Genomic DNA, 22803 nt, shown 5'->3' with positions numbered 1-22803 from the left:
ACAAACAGCCACCTTAGTGTTGGTGACACTGAGGGCAGCAGTGTGATAGGTTGAATGCTGAAGTCATGCCAACCAGGCCGGTACAGCTGGAGGTGGAAGGCGAGAGCAAATAATAAGAGATCAACCAAATCATTTCAATTTCATGTCTGGCCGAAGGCACACTGGCCATTATCCATACAACTACAGCAAACGTTCTCTCTTCCAGTTTCATAGTCTCCAGAAGCAGTTTGGGTCAGAATGACTGAGATATCTGCATGACCCTGAGCGAGCCTGTTGGCCCCAGGGACCGAGATGGTATTCTCTGGAATTGGAGAGGATTAGGCAAGCAGGGACACTGTGCGAGGCTGTGCGTAATATAAGCAGCGGAAGGAGTCATTCACATTGGAATCCGACAGAATGGCGCCCCCTTCGGCTGAACCGTCCAGAACCCGCATAACCATACAGGGTGAAGGTCCTGGTTAATACCCATTCCAGTCCAATAGCCTGAAATTCTGTGAAATTAAAGATGTCCTTAGCCGTTGGGTTTTTTTTTTTTTTTTAATATTCCTGACATATCCTACAGATCGAAGGGTCTAAAGGTAAAACCTTTCCACGTGTCCCTTTGGCCAGATTGTATATATGACTTTTAGTACCTAGGGAAAGCAGAGCATGAGAATTCCTTGTGGCCTAAGAAAAATCTTAGGCCACAAGCAATTATGGCCTTTTCACTAAAAGCGTAGTTACAAAGAAAGCTTGTGTGGAAATTGTCCTCCTCAAATACCTAGAACTATCAGCACGTTGCAAATCACACTGAATTAAAAAATGACCTTTCTTCTTTGTGGTGGAAGAGAAAGGTATGCATTTGGGAGGGATACTAGCAATTCTTTCCTTTCTTCAACAAATTTGCACGGGCCAACTATGCCGTACCGGACAGAACACTGCACGCTGGAGATCTAGAAAGGGATCAGCCCTTGAGGAGTTCCTGTCACAGAGGCATGAGAAATGTATTTATGGGCACTAAAAGGACAAGTGACCAGAAGGTTAGGGAAGGCTCCTCACGGAAGATGGGGCATCGGAAGAGGAGCAAAGGACATCCTGCACTGATGGCAGGCGTGGAGGGGCAGGCCAAGGAAGAGAAGGAGAGTCCACAGAAGGATAGGGCAGGAGGCAAGGCTGATAAGTGGGCTTCTGGCTGTATAATGCTTTGTAGTTTGGATTTCATCTGTTGGCTCTGGGAATAACTTGAGGTTTTTAATCAGGGCAGCGGCTTGATCAGATTTGTGTTTTAGCAAGATCGTTCTGCTGGGGAGTTGGAGAACAAACTGGGGGGTGGAGGGGAGGCTGAAGCTTGAGGCAGGAAAACTGGTTTGGAAACTGTTGCCATAGCTTATGGGAAGAGCAGAGGGGAGGAGAAGGGGCTGCCGATGAAACAAGAATTTCAGAGGCGGCATCAGAAGGATTTGGGAGCTGATCAGAAGGGATGGGCGAAGGACCCAGGTCATCCATTAGGTCGAGCTTTGTGGCCTGGGCAAACCTGAGAATGGTGGGCCCTTCCCTCACAATCCACTTTACAAAGTTGACTGCTTTCTCGGAGTTACTTCACGGAGCAATCTTACTTCCACACTGTAAATTCCGCATTATACCCACAGCGAGCACTGAACTCCTGGGAGCCGCAAAGCAGTCCGCGGCATGACTAAAGAAAAATGAGCAGACAGCTTGGTTTGGTAAAGGGCTGGGGTAAGATGTGGGTACCACTTAGGCAAGCACCCTGTAACTCCTCCATATGGAAAATAACGTGTCCCGATTGTTCAGAGTCTTGCTAATTAATCTGTCGGAATAATTGCTCTTTCGATTTCTCTTTAGCCTATGGATTGGAAGGAAGCATTTTACAAATCATTCCTGCACTTGAATCGCTGGCATTCTGTTATCAGGTCAATCCCAATTGTTTGCAATGAACTGAACAACGCAAGAACTAAAAGCCCCTAAACGCATTCCTCACCATGCCGAAGGGGAAAGAGCCTATGGATTAATCTCACTATCTTGAGAACTTCATTAATGTGACAAATTTCTTCCCAAAAGATAATCATGAAGGGCTAGTGGCAGAAAGTCCGTGTTTCTATTTCTCGCTCATTGTTTGGAGTTGATTTTTTTTTTTTTTTTATAGAAATGAATTCAGGACAGCCCGTTTCCTAATACAGTCTTCTTAACACAGTCTTTTCTTCCAAATTACTCCACAGGTACGCTACTCTCAGGTCAGTAAAATCTTGACTCACGATAATGAGTTCCATACATTCTTATGGAACCTTTACAGCTTACCAAGTACTTCCACATTTCACATTTGGTTAGGACAACCCTATAAAATAGGCATGGTATTACTGTCCCTATTTTGTTTGCCGAAACCAGGAAGAAGTAAGACTTAAGTCGGTCTTGTTTGTGGGGGTGATAGTGGCAGGATTGGGGATCGAGCCTCGCATCGGCTCCACACTGAGAGCAGAGCCTGTTTGGGATTCTCTCTCTCTCCCTCTGCCCCTTCCCTGCCCTCTAAAAAAACCAAAAAACAAAAACAAAACCCCCAAAACACGGCTAGTCTGACTTGAGATGTGAGGTAAGTGTAAAATCCATGCGGCGTTTGGAGGACTTAGAAGAAAAATAAGAATGACACTATCTCAGGATTTACTTTTATATTGGTTACGTGCCGAAGTGATAGTGTTTTAAATTTTCGCAGTTAAATAAAATGTATTACTAAAAGTTCCACCTGTTTCTTTTTACTCCTTAACGTGGCTACTAGACGAGGTTACAATTTGTGTATGGCTGGCATTATATGTCTGTTGGATAGAGATGTGCTAGAAGGACCTGGGGGTCAGGCAAGGGAGCTCGGCCTGGCTTCGGCAGACAATAGACTCATTACAGATTCCAGGGGAGGGGGAAACAGGATCAAAGCAGTGTCTCAGGAAGGTCAGTCTGGCAGTGACACATAGGACAGATTGGGGAAGGAAGGCAGGCTACAGATTTCTGTCCATAGCCAGGAAAAAGAAGCTAGGAGCCTTGACTAGTAATCCCAGCCTGAGGGAATCAGGACCTGAGTTAGCCTGGGAATGAAGAGGAAGGCAGAAACATTTTAAACCAACAAGACAGGACTTGGTGACAGACCGACCATGAGCGTGAAGGAGAGAGCGCAAAGATGGTTACAAAACTTCTAGCCCGGGAGACCAGAGGGACAGAGGTTTGGGATGAAGGAGCAACCTGAGACGAGTGAACTCCTGAACTAAGGGTTTACTTAGGTCAAGTTGTAAAAGTCTCCCTGGAGTAAAGTCACAACGATGATGAAGACGGTAATGGTGGTCAGTAATAATCATAGGTAATGTGCATCTGTGCTTATGTGTCAGGACCTCACTTAGGCTCAGCATACCATTCTATCTGTAGCCTCATCTGGGCACCTTCACCACCCCACGAAGTAGGTGCTGTTATTACTTCCATTTTATAGATGAGCACACTGAGGCTCAGAGAGGATAAGCAACTCGTCCAGGGCGAACAACTAGGAAATGACACGGCTGGGATCTGAACGCAGGTAGCCTAATTCTAGAGCCCACCAATTTAAACCACTATACTCGAGAATCTTCTAGGTAGTCCACATCCTCACCTTGTAGACAAGTCTTGTTATAGCTCCAAAGTCATACACTTAATGGAACTTCCAAATTTCCTTTCAGTGAAACTTCCTTTCCCTCATGTCTAAATGCAGACCAGTTGCGTGGTGTGGGGAGCAGTGACCTAGGACTTGGAAGACCCTGGTCCATTCGTGGCTATAGCCAACTAGCAAAGCAACTGGTCCAGAGTAAGTCGTTTATCCCTTACTGGGGCTGTTGTCTCATCTAAGCAACGAAAAGGTTGACAACCCAACTGGAAGGTCCCTTTGGGTTTTTGTATCTTGTAATTCCATACCTTTATATAAATCTGGCTTACGGAAAGAAAACCACTCACATCTGAATCAGTACGTTAGTTCGGGCCTGGTTGAAATGTGTATTGGCAACTGAAAACGTCTTTGAATGCCAACAGAAGAAGTATGGGCTTTTCAGTCTACCAGTGCCTTGGGTTCTGTCCCAGCTCCAGACTAGCCACTAGCCATTTATCGTCCACTCACATCAGCACAGAAAGGAGAGAATCTGCCCAAAAGAACTATGTCCTACTATCCTCTGCAACCTTATTAAGGCCCTGCTCCCATCTCTAAAGGTCACTCGTAATCCAATTCCAAAATACAAATGACCTTGTTAGGCTCAGTGTCATGTGCAAATTTAAGGAACACGCTACGAATCTCCTCATCTAAGGTAACTGAGGAACACATTTAGGGCAGCTACATCTAACTTTCCACAAGAGAAGTGCCCCTTAAAAATGACATGAATGGAATAACTTGCAAATCGAGAAATAAATGAAGGGGTGCCTGGGTGGCTCAGTCGGTTAAGCATCCAACTCTTGATCTCTGCTCAGGTCTTGATCTCAGGGTCGCGAGTTCGAGCCCTGCGTTGGGCTCTGTGCTGGGTGTGAAAGGGAATCACAGTGAATCTTTTCAAAGAGCACAAATAATCCTTCTATATTATAGGTTGTCACATGCCAGGCTCTCTCTCTGTCCCTCTGACTCGGTGCTGAGCCACTGCACTGACCCATTCTGGGCACACACGCCCGAAAGCCCATTTGGATGCTCCCCTGAAAAGCTCCGCCCAAGTCTTCCTGGGATCCAGGGAGAGAAAATACAAGTTGCTTCCCTCTCCTTGACAAGACTTGTGTAAAAAAATCTTTTATTCAAGGAAATGAAATCAGGCTGGCAACATTTGCCCTTCAGAGTCCCATACAGAGGGGACTATCCTGGACCTTGGGCTCTTCTTCGAGGTGATTACAAACTAGATGATTAACGGATTTGAGTATTTTCCCAGATGTCGCAAGTTAAAGCCAAAGAGTTTAAATTTAGCAGGGCCACCATTTCTCTTGTTGAAAGATAAACTATTTTCCTTTTTCCATCTGTTCTCCACAAGTTGGGGATGGGGGCGGGGAACTGGTTCTGCAACAACTCAGACAACCTGACTAAATCGACTTCAAGAGCATTTTTCAACCAACTCACTTTCTTCTGCAACCTGACATTCTATCGACTTTGTCACGGCATATCGTCCTTGCACTGGTAACCGGACCAGTGAGACAGAATGACATGGAAAGGAAGAAGCCCTGCTTTTCCAATCAAGTCTGCCTCCCAAGGAGACACATGACTTTTCCCTCGAGCCTTATACGGAATATCCGTGTGAGTTAAAGCTTGAAAGGCTTCTGGAGTTTTCTCCTCACGACTGAAACAGACTCTAATTCGGAGAGGAGACACGGTTTACTTGGCCTCCTACGTAAACAGAACACTGTGACAAGCTGAATCATCTTAAACTGTTCAAGCATCTTTTTCAATTGTGTTTACCTGCAGCACACCTACAAAGGAGGGTGCTAACATGATGAACGCACACATTAGGAAGACGCTGTATGGGTGAAAGAACAGAACTGTCTTGCTTCTCGTATCTCTTTTAAAACTTCCTTCCGGCATTGCATTTTCTGACCCTGACACAACTGTTTTCCCCCTTAAACCTCCAGCAATTTGGACTGGTAGCACTTTTTTGTGGTTTTTCTCCCTTGGCTCAAGGTACTGGTTCGCTTCCAGGTTCGACAGGGGCTATCTAGGATTCTGTGTTTGATGTGCACTGACACAGCTTCTTCTTCTAAAATTACTTAAGACCATCCAGTTCTCTTGGGTTCCTTCTTGTCTAAGTTACTTCCCCAGGGGCGCTTGGTGTCCTGAACTTGCTAAAAGCCTCAAAGTCCATTTGATTTGATTGCATCAGTTCTCTCCCTGAGACAACTGAAATAATACCAGTCAAGACCAGGCAAAAGAATTCTAGCTTACTTGAATCTCCTAGTTTTTAAAAGACATTCTTAAGAAATTGACTCCCTAGCGTTATGCTAAGCAAAATTAGTCAGAGAAAGACAAATATCATATGACTTCACTCATATGAGGCCTTTAAGACACAGAACAGATGAACATAAGGAAAGGGAAGCAAAAATAATACACAAACAGGGAGGGGGACAACACAGAAGAGACTCATAAATATGGAGAACAAACAGGGTTACTGGAGGGGCTGTGGGAGGGGGGATGGGCTAAATGGGGAAGGGGCATTAAGGAATCTACTCCTAAAATCATTGTTGCACTATATGCCAACTAACTTGGATGAAAATTTTAAAAATAAATTAAAAAAAGAACATTAAAAAAAAAAGAAATAGACCCCCATACTACACTGCAGAAATGTATTTGACAGTCTATGGCCTGCAGGATTGTTTTTCCAGCAGATGGTTAAAGGCCCACATCATGAGCACCTATGTTGAAGTAAACTGGGCAAAGAAATGATCCACAGTTTGAGTCTACTGACACAGAGTTCACGATTTTGCATCATGGGTCTCTAGAATACCTAGTATGAGGGATTTTTTAAGGGGATAAACAATCCTAGAGGTAAGTCTAAAATATATGCAAAATGCATTGTTGAGTTTTCAAAATTTCTCTTGCCCCAGAGAATCAGGAAGAAATTATGAGATAGAAGCCACATTTTAGAAACTTTTCTCCTTTGTCCAAGAGTCAATTATATTGTTAGTGAAAGAAAAATATCTTAGAGTAGCAAAGACTTTGCCAAACTCGGTCAGATACAGTGTTAAATGTTTCCTCTCTCACTCTCAGACCATTTCAACTGTGGCTATTGACCTATTATCAGGAAAAAAAAAAGCTATTGTGCAGATCACATGCTCAATTGTTGAGACTTTGGGTTCGGATAGGAGACATTTTATTTTTATTTATTTAAAAAAATTTTTTTAATGTTTATTTTTGAGAGAGAGAGATAGAGTGCAAGTGGGGGAGGACAGAGAGAGAGAGAGAGGGGGACATAGAATCTGAAGCAGGCTCCAGGACCTGAGCTGTCAGCACAGAGCTTGAACTCACGGACCTCGTGATCATGACCTGAGCTGAAGTCGGATGCTTCACCGACTGAGCCACCTAGGCGCCCCCAGATAGGAGACATTTTTATGAACACATACGCAAAATAAAAATGAGCAAAGATGGCCTTGGAAAAACGCAAGGACCGGAGTGAGAGCCACCCAAACACTGCAGAAAGAACTGAACAGAGGAGGCCCCAGAAGGGCCATTCATTACTTTCCAAAGTATTACATGGCATCTCTTTCTTCCAATTTTTAAAAATTATTTTCTCAAAAAAATTTATGACCATTTTTAAATTTTATTTTTATTTTTTTAATGTTTATTTTTGAGAGAGAGAGAGAGACGGAGAGACAGAGCGTGAGCAAGGGAGGGGGGCAGAGAGAGAGGGAGACACAGAATCTGAAGCAGGCTCCAGGCTCTGAGCTGTCAGCACAGAGCCCGACGCGGGGCTTGAACCCATGGAGGTTGAGATCATGATCTAAGCTGAAGTCAGTCGCTCAACTGACTGAGCCACCCAAGCGCCCCATGAGCAGTTTTTTAAATGTTTATTTTTGAAAGAGAGCATGAGTGGGGGAGGAGCAGAGAGAGGGGGGAACCGAGGATCTGAAGCAGGCTCTGCGCTTACAGCAGAGAGCCTGATGTGGGACTCGAACTCACAAACCATGAGATCATGATCTGAGCTGAAGTCGGCTGCTCAACCAACTGAGCCACCCAAGTGTCCCTATGAGCAGTTTTTTACATTATGCAAGTAACATACATTCAAGGTTAAAAATTCCAACAGAAATATGAGGCCAGTCAATACCTTCCCCAAACTCCCAGGGCCACCCTCTTGAGAGGTAACCATTGCCAGGAATCTGTCTTGATCATTGAACTGTTATAGGCAAACAGAAATGACACCAATGAGATGGAGTCCCATTTACCAATGAAAATGGAGTGACATTCATCAACATAATGAGTAAGTGTCCAAGAAAGCACAGTAAGCATGGCCAGGAACCGTTTTCTAAAATTTAAAAAGCAAGTTTGAAATCACCCTGAAATCCATACCTCAATTATTCGCCTTCCTGCCTTTCAGTTATACCGTTCTCGCCTATACATTTTTTGGAAAGAACACTGGAAATAACCTAATCTAATCTCTTCATTTTACAGATAAGAAAAAGGACCACATAAAAGGTAAGTGACTTACTTGCCCAGGGTCATGTATCTATCTAATCAGTGGCAGACTGTGGCTAAGAGTCGAAGTGACACCCCTTGGCACACGTACACGACAGTGCGTGGGGTGATCTACCAGACAGGATGTACCATGACCAATTTTTAAAACCTGATTTTTGTAAAAGTACCTAGATTTAAACAGACTTCTAACACACAGCTTGAAAACATCACTATGAAATGGAGGTTACAAGTAAGCTTTTAAGAAACATGGAGAGCTTTGCCCCGCACATCTTCAGCATTCTTCCATAAGAAATAAAACAGGAGGGCCCCCCACTTCCCAATGCCATGGCTGGATGAAAGCCTAGATTTTTTTCCCCTGGAACCTGCAGTCTACTGTCTAGTTATGCGGGCTCCCTTTGGCACAGACAAATGCAAAGAGAGATGGGGCTCCAGATTAAACCGTGCCTCCAGGCAACTTCAGGCCAATTTAAATCACAACCTATTGGTCTAGTTCAGACTAATCAACCTCTAAAGGTCGTACTCCAGCCTCTTCCCTCTTCCTTTTGCAACTTTTCTTCATTATAATAAAGCACCTTTGGTCACATCCTCCTCCTCAAGTCACACCCTCACTGGAACGCTGCCAGTTCACTCCTCCCTCCCTGCCACCCCCCCTTCAGCTCTCTGTATCTCCCTCCTTCTTTTGGTTCACTGATGCTCTAAGGGAGACCAACTCAGGGGGTGGAAGAGACAGGTCTGGCTGATGCAGGGAACTCCTGTGGGCAGATGACGGGGAATAAGTTTCTATGCACTCACGGAGCAGATTGCAGAGGGCTCAGGATGGCATCCATAGGCCTAGGGAGTCTTTGGAGGCTTGGTTGCGGGGACAGGGGTCGAAACCATCTTTTTTAGAAACTTGGCGGTTGGTGTGGGAAGAGTAGGAATTTGGGGGGTACTTTGGAGAACCAAGTCGAAGGTTGTTAACAGTGGTCAAAGAACCAAATTTCAGGATCTGGACTCAGGTGATGGCAGCAGAAATTGTGATGAAGGAACGTATGTAAGAAGCATTTCCCAGGGATGATGGACAGATCTCAGAAGAAACGGAAGGACAGGGTCAAAGGTAAATAATGCCTTGCTTTCAACCCTGGGTGACTAAAAGCTGGGAAATATGGAAAAGGGGATAGGTTTAGAACCACAGGGTCTTCTTGACATGGTCACTATGAGCTGATGGCAGGACAGACAGCCAAGTGGAGATGCCCTGTAGTCAGCTACAGGTGCCTGGGTAAGAAACCGAAGATGGGGAGCCATCGGTGTGGAAGGAATACTTGAAACCACGAACAAGGCAGTCGAGGGCAAAGAGAATAAACATTAGTAACTCAGCCCTTTCTCATTCATACTGTTCCTTTCTTGCACGAACATAAATGCGTTCTGCCTTTGGTTCACTCGCATTCGAGTCCAAAATGTGGCTCTTGGTACTAAGTTTACTGAACTATTTGACCTATGGGGCAGGATATGAATAACAACAACAACAACAACAACAACAAAAAACAACTGCCATTAACGACTCATATAATCAGGAGCACATGGTTTAAGCAACAGAACCCCCACTTTTTCTCCCAACATCTGGCACATCAGTACAAAAGCCTTCATATCCCTTTTCTCTGGTTAGGACCCCAGTGGCTGAGTGGGCGGCATCGCTGTTCCTTCTCGGAAATCCACCCTTCCCAGCTTAACTAAGCAGGAAGGAGAAATAGGTATCTGGCTCCGGAAGGGGTCGGGGACTTGGGGAGACCGGGAGATGTGGAGGGAATGAGAATGGTACCATCAGGTAAAGGCACAGGCTGATACATAAAACTCCGTAAAGGTGCTTATGGTGCCTTCCAGCCTTTTCCAAGCCACTCTGCCTCCCCACAGGTTGTGGATTGGAAGAAAGCAACGGTTACTGTGAAGTATCCCGAATGTCTTTCTTTTCCTTACCAGAAACACATTTGTCGGGAGATTGATAAAGTCAAAGTGGCAAAATTAGATCCTGGCAGCCACTAGAAGGCCAAAGACTACCCTGCTGCTTTTTCAAGCCTACCGCTTCTCCTATAGGGTCTACTCAGCCCAGACGAACCGTCCTCAAACTCCACCCCCGACATGGACACACTAACCAATCTCAATCCCCACCACCAGCTCCACACGCTGCCAGGGTAGGGGCAGAACTGTGGCCCATCAAAAGCCAAACTGTTTCACAAACGAATGCACTGTGATACTCGCCTAGAAATCGTCAGAAAAAAATAAAACTAGTGACTCTGGCAGTAATAATGTTCAGTCGGTGAGTGCTTGCTATGGTGCCAAGCACTGCTATACCAAAAACAAATACAAGTGAGAAGTTATTAAAAGGAATGTTCTCCCATGACTGATAGGAAAAGTAAAGCGGCTCATTACCGAAGCCTCTGGAATAGAGACAGACCCGGGTCACTATTTGGCTGTGTTACTTAACCTCTCTGGGCCCCGGTTTCCTTATCCGTTGAATGGGGATAATAACAGTACCTCTGACTTAGGCTGGCTGGGAAGATAAATAAAAGAAGTACCTTATATTCACTGGCACATTGCCCGGTGCATAAGCATTACTCAATAAATGTCAGCTGCTGTTATTAGAAAGCTTTTGTATTATTGTTCATTATTACAAGAAAGTAGTGATATGTCCAATCCTATCTGTAAAAGTCGGATAACACCTTCGACTACAAGGGAGGGTTTTATTTATTTATTATTTTTTTTATTTTTTTATTTATTTTTGGGACAGAGAGAGACAGAGCATGAACGGGGGAGGGGCAGAGAGAGAGGGAGACACAGAATCGGAAACAGGCTCCAGGCTCCGAGCCATCAGCCCAGAGCCCGACGCGGGGCTCGAACTCCCGGACCGCGAGATCGGGACCTGGCTGAAGTCGGACGCTTAACCGACTGCACCACCCAGGCGCCCCAAACAAGGGAGGGTTTTAGAAGGACCCCAAACTATGACATGTTATATGCAAAATACGTGCCATTCAGTACTTCTGTCCAGACTCAGGATTAAACATTGCTTTTTCTTCCTTAAATGGAAGTCATTACAGTAACAAAAAATAATGTGGTCACTTCTGTAACCCCCATTAGGAGGACTGAGGTTAGAGAAAGTAATCATCATGGGAGTTCTCCCATCGTGTGAACCTGGACCCACCCCACCCCCCCTTTCAATGCTACTGATGACATCCCATGATATAAGACAAGGGCTTGCTAGGGAACATCCAGAAAGTCTTCAGTAAGAGCAGTGATACAAACCTCCCTTTGTTTCTTAGGTTTTGTACTATGCCAAGCTAGAGAATTTATCCTTTATCCTACTTTTATTGATGAATACTGTTCCTAAGAATTCTTGGGCCAAGGAGCTCTCTAAGTCAAATGAGGGCTATGTCACATATTTCTAATAACACTAAAAGCATGGAACATTTCGAGCCACTGGCGAGCACACATTACTAACAGAATTCTGAATTCCCGCATTTACATTAGGAGTTCACACATATATTCTATTGTACTTAGCCTAGGAAAACACTTCTAACCCAACCAGTTAGATCACCAAACTGGCTTCCAATACAAACAAGAATGGGATGCTTTCATATTTTGCCCCAGGGCCAAGGTTATCAACCCATCAACTCTGAACCGTATGATAACCTTTCATACACAAATAAGTCCATTATGGTGTTAATTTTAAACAGAACTTGAAGAGAAAGGAACTTCCTTGGCAAATAATTTCTAGGATGCGAAAGTCGGAAATATCTTAAGAAAGAACAGAAACTAACACCGCTGTCCAACGGAAGTATATAGTGCATGCCACATATGTCATTTTGTATTTTTAAGTAGCCACATTTTTAAAAACTGAGGTAGGTGAAATTGATAGTATATTTCATTTAACCCAATATATAAAAAGTATGGTTGCTTAAATTTGTAATTGATCTAAAAGTGGTTAATGAGATGGTTTATACATTTTTGTACCGAGTTTTCAAAATCAAGTGTTTAAATTACATTTAGAGCACATCTTTTTTTTTTTTTTAATTTTTAATGTTTATTTTTGAGAGAGAGAGAGAGAGAGACAGAGAGACAGAGCGCGAGCTGGGGAGGGGCAGAGAGAGAGAGAGGGAGACACAGAATCCGAAGCAGGCTCCAGGCTCCGAGCTGCCAGCACAGAGCCCCACGCGGGGCTCCAATTCATGTACCGTGAGATCGTGACCTGAGCCCAAGTGGACGCTTAATTGACTGAGTCACCCAGGCGTCCCACAGTTACAGCACATCTCGATTCAGACAAGTCACCTTTCGAGTGCTCAAAAACCACATGTGGCCAGTGGGTACTGTTCTTAACAGGGTAAATATAGCCAGCCAATCTAAAACATGAATGGTATATTTGAAGAGCTGTGCCTACTCTCACCAACACCTCAGCCCTTCACCCTCATCACTGGAGCCTTTACAATGTCGCCCCCCGCCCCCACCATCCCTGAGTTGTGAAAAAGATGTGTTTTTAACAAATCACCTTGGAAACCCAAATCCATTTCCCCCGTGGAAACAATAACAAACACAATAGTTCTCTGGCTAACTGACATTAAGGGTTAAGAAGGCTTTCCTGGGGAGGAAGGTCTGGGAACCTAATCACCATTTAGAACATCGTATCCAGGAGATAGTGTGGTCCAGCTCACAGAAAGTACTCACACGAAGGGACTGCCTGGATCTCTCACTCACACTCTCGGTGAAAGGGAACCAGAGGCCCTGTTTACAAAGAATTCTTCATTTAAGAACTTAAGCCAGTGGGGGTCCCGTCTTCATACCTGTCGCTCCCCCCATACAGAGGGTCCTTCGACCCTGCCTTTCTCTGGGAAGCGCATCTCTCCCTGAGTCGTGGGAACTGTAGCCATGTTTGACCACTCGGTGCACCTAAGAACCCTGTCTCATGAGCCGTTCTGATTATCTTCTCGAAGCACAGGCAAACGGAGGACAGTATCGGCCCTGGCCTGACATGCGCCCTGCCCTTCTGCCATCCCGTCCACCCTGATCCCAACCTCCAGGCCAAAAGCTCCCACGCGATCCGCACTGATGCAAAACGAGGCAACTGCAACTCCATTTTGGGGGTCGCCTCCCCCTTTCCTTCTGCCCACTCCCTAGCCCACCCCAATGCAGGCCACTGCGAATAAGCCAACCAATGTACAGACAGCAAGCTTTTGCCTCACTTCTCTTCAAACCCACTTCACAGCTCTTCATCCCAGGAAAAACGTACAAACTCTAGCTCAGAGGTTTCAAAGCCCTTTTGTGGTCTCGTCTCGGCTAGTTACAATCCTGACTGGATGAACTGAATTCATCCTGCTGTGTCCTGCCCACCCTCCTCCCTCACTTCCAACGTGTTGGTTAAGAGTCCACCGTTCTTCGGGCGCCTGGGGCGGCACAGACAGTTAAGCGTCTGACTCCTGATCTCAGCTCAGGTCAGGATCTCACAGTTCAAGAGTTCAAGCCCCACATCGGGCTCTGTGTTGACGGTGTGGAGCCTGCTTGGGATTCTCTCTCTCCTTCTCTCTGACCCTCCCCCGCTTGTGCTCTGTCTCTCTCTTTCAAAATAAATAAGCAAACTTAAAAAAAAAAAGAGTCCACTGCTCTTCACACACCCCATACCTGAATCCACTTTTTCCAGTCACCTTTTTCCAATGTCCATTCTCAAGAACTTTGATGACTAGGACTGCGTCTTTTACTCTGCTGGTCTCTCCCTGGGCCAGGACTTTCCGGCCTATGTCATAGGCCCCTGTAACAGACCTGGTCCAGAGAGGGTGCTCAGTGAACATATGGCAAATGAACAGCTAGACTGCTACAGTAGCAATCCACTGGCAGACTTCTCGTCAGGAAACACCATTTTGATCATATCACCACAGTGGTGACAAAGGTCAGACCAACAGTTACCTGCAGGAAGGAAGGGATCACAGGAAGAAGCATTTTCTGAGTTGACGGAAATGTTCTGTATCTTGGTCTGGGGTGGAGGTTACATGAACGTATAAAGGTGTAAAAATGCATTGAGTTGTTAAGATTGCTGTGTTTTAGTATATCAGTTATACTTCGACAAAGAAAGGGGATGCATATACATTGGTCTTGTAAAAAATACAATTCTGCTACATTACTTTTTGTCTATTTACTGACTACCTGCTAAAATCTAGGCACTCCCTTAAGTGCTCAGGGTTCAGATAGAAGTTCAAGTATGTGCCCTTGAAAGAACTCACATTAGGGAGGCCAACATGAACACCGGGAATCACCACATGACACGCTAATTGCTATAGTGAAGGTCTGGACAGTGTCAGGGGATCACAGTGGGAGTCGTCACACTGCTGGGAGTATGGGTGGGGCAGAGGGGCAGAATGACTTTTGAGAATGTAGGATCAAGAGTTGAGGCACGTCAGGTCAACAAGTGTGTCCCCGGCGCAGGGAACAACATATGCGATGGCACAGAAGCAAGAGGCATAGTAAGTCTGGGGAAGACAGCCTTCTCGCTGTGGCCGGAGGCTGAGGCCCAGGAGAAGGGAAAGGAGTGGAAAGACACAGTTGAGAAGGTGAGCTGGGGTCATGGAAGCCTTGGAGGAGTCTGGCTTTTACTCTGAAATGTACTGGGGAAGCCACTGAAGGATTTTAGGAGGGGGGTGACTTTATTTTACTTTTAAGAATGACCGATTTAGGGGCACCTGGATGGCTCAGTTGGCTGAGCATCCGACTCTTGATTTCAGCTCAGGTCATGAGCTCAGGGTCCGTGAGTTTGAGCCCGGAGTTCGCCTCTGTACTGACATCGTGGAGCCTGCCTGGGGTTCTCTCTCTCTCTCTCTCTCTCTCTCTCCCTCTCCCTCTCCCTCTCTCCCCCTCTCTGCCCCTCTCGCGCGCGCTCTCTCTCTCTCAAAATGAAATAAACTTAAAGAAAAAAAAGAACGACCAATCTGGTGGCAATGAGGGGGAGGAATCAGTGAGGGGCAAGACCAGACCAGAAGCAGGGAAACCAATGGAGTGGCTGTTGCAAAAGCAGTCCAGGTGAGGAAGGACCAAGAGTGAAACAAGGGAGAAGCAGGTAAGAATGAATGGCTAGAGGAGAGATTTGGGGGTACGGAACACACAGGACTCTGCAATTCTGCCAGCACTCCCCGTCACCTGGCAGCGGGTGCCCAGTCTGGAGACAGCACTTACTCCCCTGGCCAGAGATCTAGTCTTTTATCGAAAACTTTGCTTGTTTTTTTTTTTTTTTTTTTTTTGGAAGAAATATTTTATTCACTGTAGCACAAAATTCATTGTAGCTACATTTGTAGCACAAAATGCTTGCATTCCACATGCTTTCTATATGGTCCCCAAATCAAACCGAATTCCATCCACGCCAGACTGCAAGTAAGCAGAGGTTCAGATAGAGTGGCATATATGAGTGATGAAGGGTTATTTGTACAGGCTTTTCACTAAAGTTCTAATTCCTGGCATGGAAAACTGGTAAACTACATTTAAATCATAGGTTGGACGAAAGTCTGTAAGCATTTACTTCGTAGGTATGTGTGTATAACTGACATATTGTTATATTAGTTTCACGTATACAACATACGGATGTGATGTTTGTATATATTGCGGAACGATCACCACATTAAGCCTGGTTAACATCCACTGCCATGTGTAGCCACAAAACGGTTTTCTTTTTTTCCTAGGATGAGAACTTTTAAGATTTACTCCCTTAGCAACTTTCAAATATGCAACACAGTATTTTAACTATCATCACCATGCCATACATTACAAAAAAAAAAATCCCCATGACTTATTTATTTTATAACTGGAAGGTTGTACCTTTTGAGCCCTTCGGTCATGCTGCCCACCTCCCACTTCCCGCCTCTGGCAACCGCCTATCTGTTTTCTGTACCTGTGAGCTTGTGTGTTGTTTTCGTTTTTTGTTTAGATTCCACATATAAGTGAGATCAGATAGTATTTGTCTTCCTCTGTCTGACACATCACTTAGCATGATCCATGGTTTGCAAATGGCAAGATCTCCTTCTTTTGTGCAGCTGGATAATATAGGTATCACTATTTCTTCATCCATTTATCCATCAATGGACACTGATGTTGTTTCCATATCTTAGCTATTGTAAATAATGCTGCGATAAACGCAGGGGCCTGGGGGTGCAGGTATCTTTCTGAATCAGTGTTTTTATTTTGAGATAAATACCCAGAAGCAGAATTGCTGGAGCATAGGGTAGTTCTATGTTTAATTTTTTGAGGAACCTCCACACTTTTCCAGAGTGGCTGCACCAGTTTGCATTCCCACCCACAGCACACAAGGGTGCCTTTTTTTCCACATCCTCGCCAACACCTGCTATCTCTTATCTTTTTGAAGACAGTCATTCTAACTCGCATGAGGTGAGACCTCATTGTGGTCTTGATTTGCATTTCCTTGATGCTTAATGACCTTGAGCATCTTTTCATGCACCTGTTGGCCATCTCTAGGTCTTCTTTGGAAAAAACGTCTATTCAGATCCTCTGCCCATTTGTAAATCAGATTGGTATTTTGCTACTGCGTTGGAGGAGTTCTTTACAGACTTTGGATATTAACCTCTATCAGATACATACGTGGTGGGCAAATATTTTCTCCCATTCAGTAGGTTGCCTTTTCGTTTTGTTAATGGTTCTCCTCCCTTTTCTAATTTCAAAATAACTATCATCGCATGCGTTGAAGGGCCAGTGAGGAAGGTGAAAAGGAAGCTAGGTCAGGGGAGACACAATTCATCATAAAAGTCAATGCACCGCCTTTGTGGCATTTTGCGTGCAGAGTGCACCCTCTACTCTCATGCTGCTCTCACAGGCCGTGTGGCTACTGTTTCACCCAAAAGCACTTCCTTAGCTTCCAACCACAGTGAAAGGCTCCCCTAAAGGTCACTCTTCTGTCCAAATAAGGCCCATAAAATACACTTGTGGGCATATGAAAAAGTTATGCGTTCGTTACAATACCAATAAATGCTGGGAACACAGGTCATTTAAAAAGCCCAAGTTTAGGGGCGCCTGGGTGGCTCAGTCAGTTAAGCGTCCGACTTCGGCTCAGGTCATGATCTCACGGTTCATGGGTTCGAGCCCCGCGTCGGGCTCTGTGATGACAGCTCAGAGCCTGGAGCCTGCTTCGGATTCTGTGTCTCCCTCTCTCTCTGCCCCTCCCCTGCTCGCACTCTGTCTCTCTCTGTCTCTCAAAAATAAATAAATGTAAAAGAAAAATTGTTTCAAAAGCCCAAGTTTACTCCCTAAATCTGTAAGCCAAAATACTGCCTTTGCTGATACATGTTGATAAAGGCATACAGATACCAGTAAACACAACTAGCTACAGGATGTGAAAAAAAGCAACACTCAAGGGAAAGTTTCACTTTTTCAAATGCTCTATGTTTTCAAATTACAGACTTGGGCTAGTTCTTTGAAACATCTCTTCCTATTTATATATAAAAAAAAAAAACCACTTCTGCCCACTATTTATACATGTGTTTCAGCTATTTCTAGAAAAGTGACTCAGGTTTATATTAAAAAAGCATTTCCTTCAATAAAAAAGATATCATTTTAAGAAGGTCACTTCAAACATCAAACTATTTTGAATATTTATTATGTTCCCCAGTCTCATGGTTCACTTTCTTCTTGGTGCCCTCAATTTGCTGGGAGCTGGTAGTACCCACAGGCTTACCTCAGCTATCTTTCACTGAATAAAAGGAAATTGTGATTCATGGCAAAACAACACACACAAGGCAGCGGAACCTCAGCCAAAACTATTAGGAACTAGTATGCAAAACAAAGCCCACTTTAAAAAAATTTTTTTTACTGTTTATTTATTTTTTTTTTGAGAGAGAGAGAGACAGGGAGTGGGTGGAGGAGGGGCAGAGACAGAGGGGAAACACAGAATCCGAAGCGGGCTCCAGGCTCTGAGCTGTCAGCACAGAGCCCGACACGGGGCTCGAACCCACGAACCCAGAGTTCACGACCTGAGCTGAAGTCAGACCCTTAACCAACTAAGCCACCCAGATGCCCCTCAAGCCCACTTTTTAAAATCATGTATTAGTCTTATATGGATATACTCGAAATTTTAAACTATTAAACAGGGTTTCATCCCAGCTGTATAGATACCTTTGTATGAAAGTAGTGTCAAGCCTTGTGACACTATGTATAAAACGTGTCTACAAAGCAAAGCTTGAAACAGATGTAGCACAACATGCTTGCATTCCACATGCTTTCTATATGGTCCCCAAATCAAACCGAATTCCATCCACGCCAGACTGCAAGTAACAGGTATGACGAATTTTAAAAGAGCACATAGCCATCCCTAAGTGCAGTAAGAATCCACTAAGCCCTACGTGAAATACTATATTCATGTACACAACAGTATACATCAGAGAAAAATTCCAGTCACTGTAACTTTTGACAAGATTTATTGTCAGAGCCTGTAAGTGGATATACTGGGAAGAGTTCCACGCCTATTAGAAAAAAAAAAAAAACCCTCCCAAATGCACAACTCAACTCATGCCTGTTTACACCACCAACAGCCCTGAATCTTCCAGTAGCACACACACACACACACACACACACACACACACACACACACACACACAAATCGTTCGGCAGTGTTTGGAGCTGGATATAACCAAGACCTGAGAAATAAGTAGTTATTTTGAGAAGAGATAAACAATGACCCTCCAACTGGAGAGCAACTGAGAAATACAGTTCACACTATTCTGCAGAAAAATAAGCTACCAGCAAAGCCCTATGTAACATCACTTGGCTGAAGGGACCCAGACTCTTAACGGAGAGTGAAGTTTTGAGTAGGGACCGAGATGCCTGCTGACAATCAAAGAAAGACCAATTTGATAATCGGTGTGACAGAAAACAGACCTTTCTGGCTCCCAGCTATTAGCTAATGAAAGACTCAACTAACTTTTAAGAAAAATTCACCAGACGTTCTAAAATTTCAGGCCTTCCCAAATGCCTAGATCCTAAAAGCCAAAGAACAAATAGTTACCACATGCTGAGGGGAGGGGTGGGGGAGGCAGAGGACTGGCTGCGGAGACCCAGAAAAAGAAAATGCTACCAAAGATGTACATCCTTAGTGATTCAGGTACGGACAGCAACATGACGAGAACATCATTAAGATAACTAACCGGTAACCGTTTTCTAGTGCATGTAAACACGGCGCCTTCTCCTTTCCCATCTACAGAAGAAAACAAAGATCAAATTCAACTTGGAAGGATGCTTTTTTTTCTAAAGGGGAAAAAATGTGATATATAACATGGCAGGATTAAGAGAGCCGAGAGATGAAATTTCCACTAAAAACAAAGTCCGACTTTCCCCCTCTGTTCATAGAACTATCTGGAGCCTCTAAAATACCATGGATAAGTTACACAGCCACTAAAAATTTTAAGTATGAAGACTATGTGGCAACCCAGAATAATTCATGGGACAAAACAGGCGGGAAAAGCAGGACATAAAGTAACATGTATATACCATGATAAAGATGCTAGGTAAAAAGATGTCACCATGGTTGTTGGGGGGGGGGGGCTGTGGGATGGGGTGGGAAGTGAGACTTTCTTTTTCCTTTCCAAAGATTCTGTAAATATTGCCACGAAATGTTTCTAGATCAAAAACAACAACAACAACAACAACACTTTTAAATGGCAAGTCTTGGCATTTCAGAAAAATGTTAAGTAAGTTATCCTTTAAAGAAAAAAAAGCCACACGGCTTTGTGGCTTATCCTTTTTCCTCGTTCAAATTAAGGAGAATTTCAAATGGCCACCCTACAAACGGTGGGTTCTTATCTGTATTAGTACTCAAAGGGTGTAGGCTTTCAGACTCAGGACGTACAAACATCTGCTTTTCTATGTGGAAAAAAAATGGTCACACCCTTTTGGGAAACTGACATTTTTTCAAAGCTTGTGGCATTTTGGAAGCGGTCTACTTGCTGCAGTTTTTAACACAGATAAATCACAAACTGAAAACAAAGCCCCCAAACCAGAACAGTTTGAAGGGGAACCTAATAATCCAACTGTGAACCCAAGCTACGAGTTACAAAATTAAAGCCTCCCTTTGGCCTTATTTCTGAAGGCACGCTCTCTCTGGCCAACTCTTCAGTTTGGTAGGTTCCATTCTTTGAAACACTTCCCTCGGCTGAAACGGATTACAACATGTCCCGACTGCAGCTCCCCAGCACAATTAAGATAATTCTGAGAAAAAGAAGGCGTCTAGCAAAAGACGTCAAGGATTATGGTAATATATTTTTGAAATTTCAACATGCAAGCAGGACTCTCAGGCAGGTTGACTTAATAGTCTGAGTTCTAGTTTATCGGGCCACTGCAGGCAAGGCAGTTCTTTATCTCCTCGCCATTAGGAACATGAATTAACTACCCCACGGAGGTTAAATCCTCCCTACTTTTCGCCTGTAGGTCAGAATCCCGTGGATCGAATCATCGAATTGGACTACCGCAGCCTCGCGCAGTCGAGTCCTCCCCCTTCCTTCCTTTCTTCTCCCCGGACAAATCCCTGCGTGGCTAACAGCAACCTAATTTAGGATGTAAATAGGTAGGCCAGGTCCTTAAAAAGCTCGGGCCCCCAGTGAGTTCCGATCCGCACGTCCCCGCCCCAGCCCGTCGCGGCTTCGGCGGAGTCTGCAAGGAAACACTAACAGTCGCTAAGGTGCCCGAGAGCGGGCTGGAGCGGACCGATCCAGGGGGAGAAATGAGAAGTTTCTCCGGGTCTAGGGTGGGGGAGGCTAGCTCCGCGGGCAGATCTGCCATCGGGTGGGGCGGGGTAGAGACCACAGACGTGCACGGGCTCCGGCTCCACTCCGAAGGCCGGCGGCTGGCTCTGCCACGCTCTCAGCAGGAAGGGGAGGGGAGCGGGAGGAAGAAGGGGGAGGCGCGGGGGGGGGGGGGGAGGGGAGGGGCGGGCAGAGGAGGGGGGAGGGGGAGGAGGCTGGGCCGGGAGGAGGAGGAGCCGGCGCCGGGAGAGCCCGCGCGCCGGGCCCGCAGCACCTCGGGGCGGAGTCGCCCAGCCCGCCCGGCCCCGGGGCCGCCGCCGCCGCTCCCGGTGCGCCCCGAGGGGGCGGGCCCATCCCGCAACCTCCCTCCCGGTGTCGGGTCTTCCTTCCCCTCCCCTCCCTCCCCTCCCTCCTTTCCATCTCAGCAGCGCCCTCAGTCTCCCTCTCTGGCTCATACAAAAGCAAAATGTCCGCCATGTTCCGAGGCCGCTGCGGTCGGCGCCGCCGCCGGCTCGGCCTCCGCGCCGTTCGTCCCGGGGCCGCCCCTCCGGCGTCCCCCGGCCCCGGCCCCGGGCGCCGCCGCCGCTCCGCCCGCCTTCCGCGCGCCCCCCCCCCCTCCCCGCCCGCCGGGCCCGCGCGCCCCGCCGGGCGCCGCAGCACCGCCTCGGGCGGGGGCAGGGGCGGCAGCCCCGGGGAGCCTGGCTCCCACTTCCCGCCCGCCCACTCCCTCGGTGGCCCCTTTACCTTGATGCAGTACGGGGGTTCGTCGTAGGTGACCAGCATGTACCTGTCTCCGCGGCTGGCCGGGTCCCGGGCGCGCAGCTGCGGGACGAGGGATGACGGAGGGGGCCGCGAAGGGAAGGAGGGAGGAGGGGGCGATACAGACGTTACAGAAGCACCTAGATCCACCACCACCCCCATCCCTCGGGAGCTCTCCCCAGCTCTCCCCTCCCCTCCCTTTACCTTCAAGAATAACTCCACAGCGCCTTTGGCAATGTCCAAATAGGAGGTGCCCAGGTCAGTGCGCTGGTTCATAGAGGCGGACGTGTCTATGAGGAACAGCAGGATGGGCATCTTCCCCCGCACCCCTGGCTCCGCTGCCCACTCTCCTGGCCCTCTTGCCCTCACTGCCGCGGACTGCCACCCGAACCCTCAACTCTCGCAGAGGCAGGGTGCAAGGAGCAAGAGGAAAAGGGGGAGACGGGACGGGACGGATGGAACTGCTCCTGGCCTCCTCTTTCTGCAGCCCCACCTCCTCTCCCTCCAAGGGAACTTGAAAGTGGGAGCGTGTGTAGCCCTCGGGGCCCTCCCCCTTTCCCCTCCCCTGCCACCACTACTGCCGCCGCCGCCGCCGCCGCCGCCGCAGGGACTACTGCCCAAGCATCCGTCCACGCTCACTCAAGCGCTCGCCCCAGACTGAGAGCTGTCTCTGTTCACCGACACACAACTTCTGTCCGCTCACCTACCATGGGCACCATGTGACCAGAAACCACGCCATTGGCTGCCAATTATGTGGTATTTGCATATTCATTAGATGACAGGGCAAGGGGCGGGACTTGGGCGAACCCTGGGAGTTGAAGTTTGAACCCAAGCAGGGGGTAAGTGAGGGGAGATGTTAAGGACCCTCCTTTAAACGACTTGGAAGCCGTTAGGATACTTAGGGTGGTTTGGATGTATATTCTCTTGCTCTTCAAACACGATGGCTCAAAGGAAGAGTGAATTTGAGCAACAGTTGCGCAGCACTACAGAAGCAGATGCTTGGACTGGCTGCACAGAAAACGCTCTGCTAACTGCAATCGATCAATCCTGCCAGTGGCTAAGACCAAAACATTTCAGAAGCAGCAAACTTCTTTCCTGGCAAGACCTACTCGCATTCCTTTCGATGCCTCCCCACTCTCGATCAGTATT

General features: G+C 46.4%; 1 protein-coding gene and 1 long non-coding RNA gene across 12 annotated transcripts in view; both read right to left on the bottom strand.

Moving 5' to 3' along the window:
- The window catches only part of INTS6L (integrator complex subunit 6 like), a 56446-nt gene extending 34099 nt beyond the window's left edge, over positions 1-22347 (bottom strand). For 2 of the 11 annotated variants that reach the window (XM_045050443.1, XR_006592860.1), the window contains exons 1-2: positions 21859-22232; positions 21640-21717 (exon numbers count right to left, since the gene is read on the bottom strand). In XM_045050443.1, coding sequence (XP_044906378.1) covers positions 21640-21717; positions 21859-21969 — 189 coding nt within the window. In that variant the 5' untranslated portion in view covers positions 21970-22232. Of the gene's footprint in view, positions 1-13792; positions 13922-21639; positions 21718-21858; positions 22266-22293 lie in introns of those variants that run through there. The other 9 variants (XM_045050439.1, XM_045050447.1, XM_045050442.1 and 6 more) reach the window with 9 other exon arrangements.
- Positions 518-6075, bottom strand: LOC123383303. Its single transcript, XR_006592861.1, has 2 exons — positions 807-6075; positions 518-766 (listed from the first exon to the last, which is right to left on the bottom strand). It is a non-coding gene; the product is annotated as an uncharacterized LOC123383303 (long non-coding RNA).
- Positions 22348-22803: the final 456 nt, after the last annotated feature.

The sequence above is a fragment of the Felis catus genome, chromosome X, assembly GCF_018350175.1.
Source record: "Felis catus isolate Fca126 chromosome X, F.catus_Fca126_mat1.0, whole genome shotgun sequence".
In the NCBI taxonomy this organism is placed as follows: Eukaryota; Metazoa; Chordata; class Mammalia; order Carnivora; family Felidae; genus Felis; species Felis catus.
The sequence above is the reverse complement of the archived record's forward strand: the minus strand, read 5'-3'. Positions and strand labels throughout refer to the sequence as shown.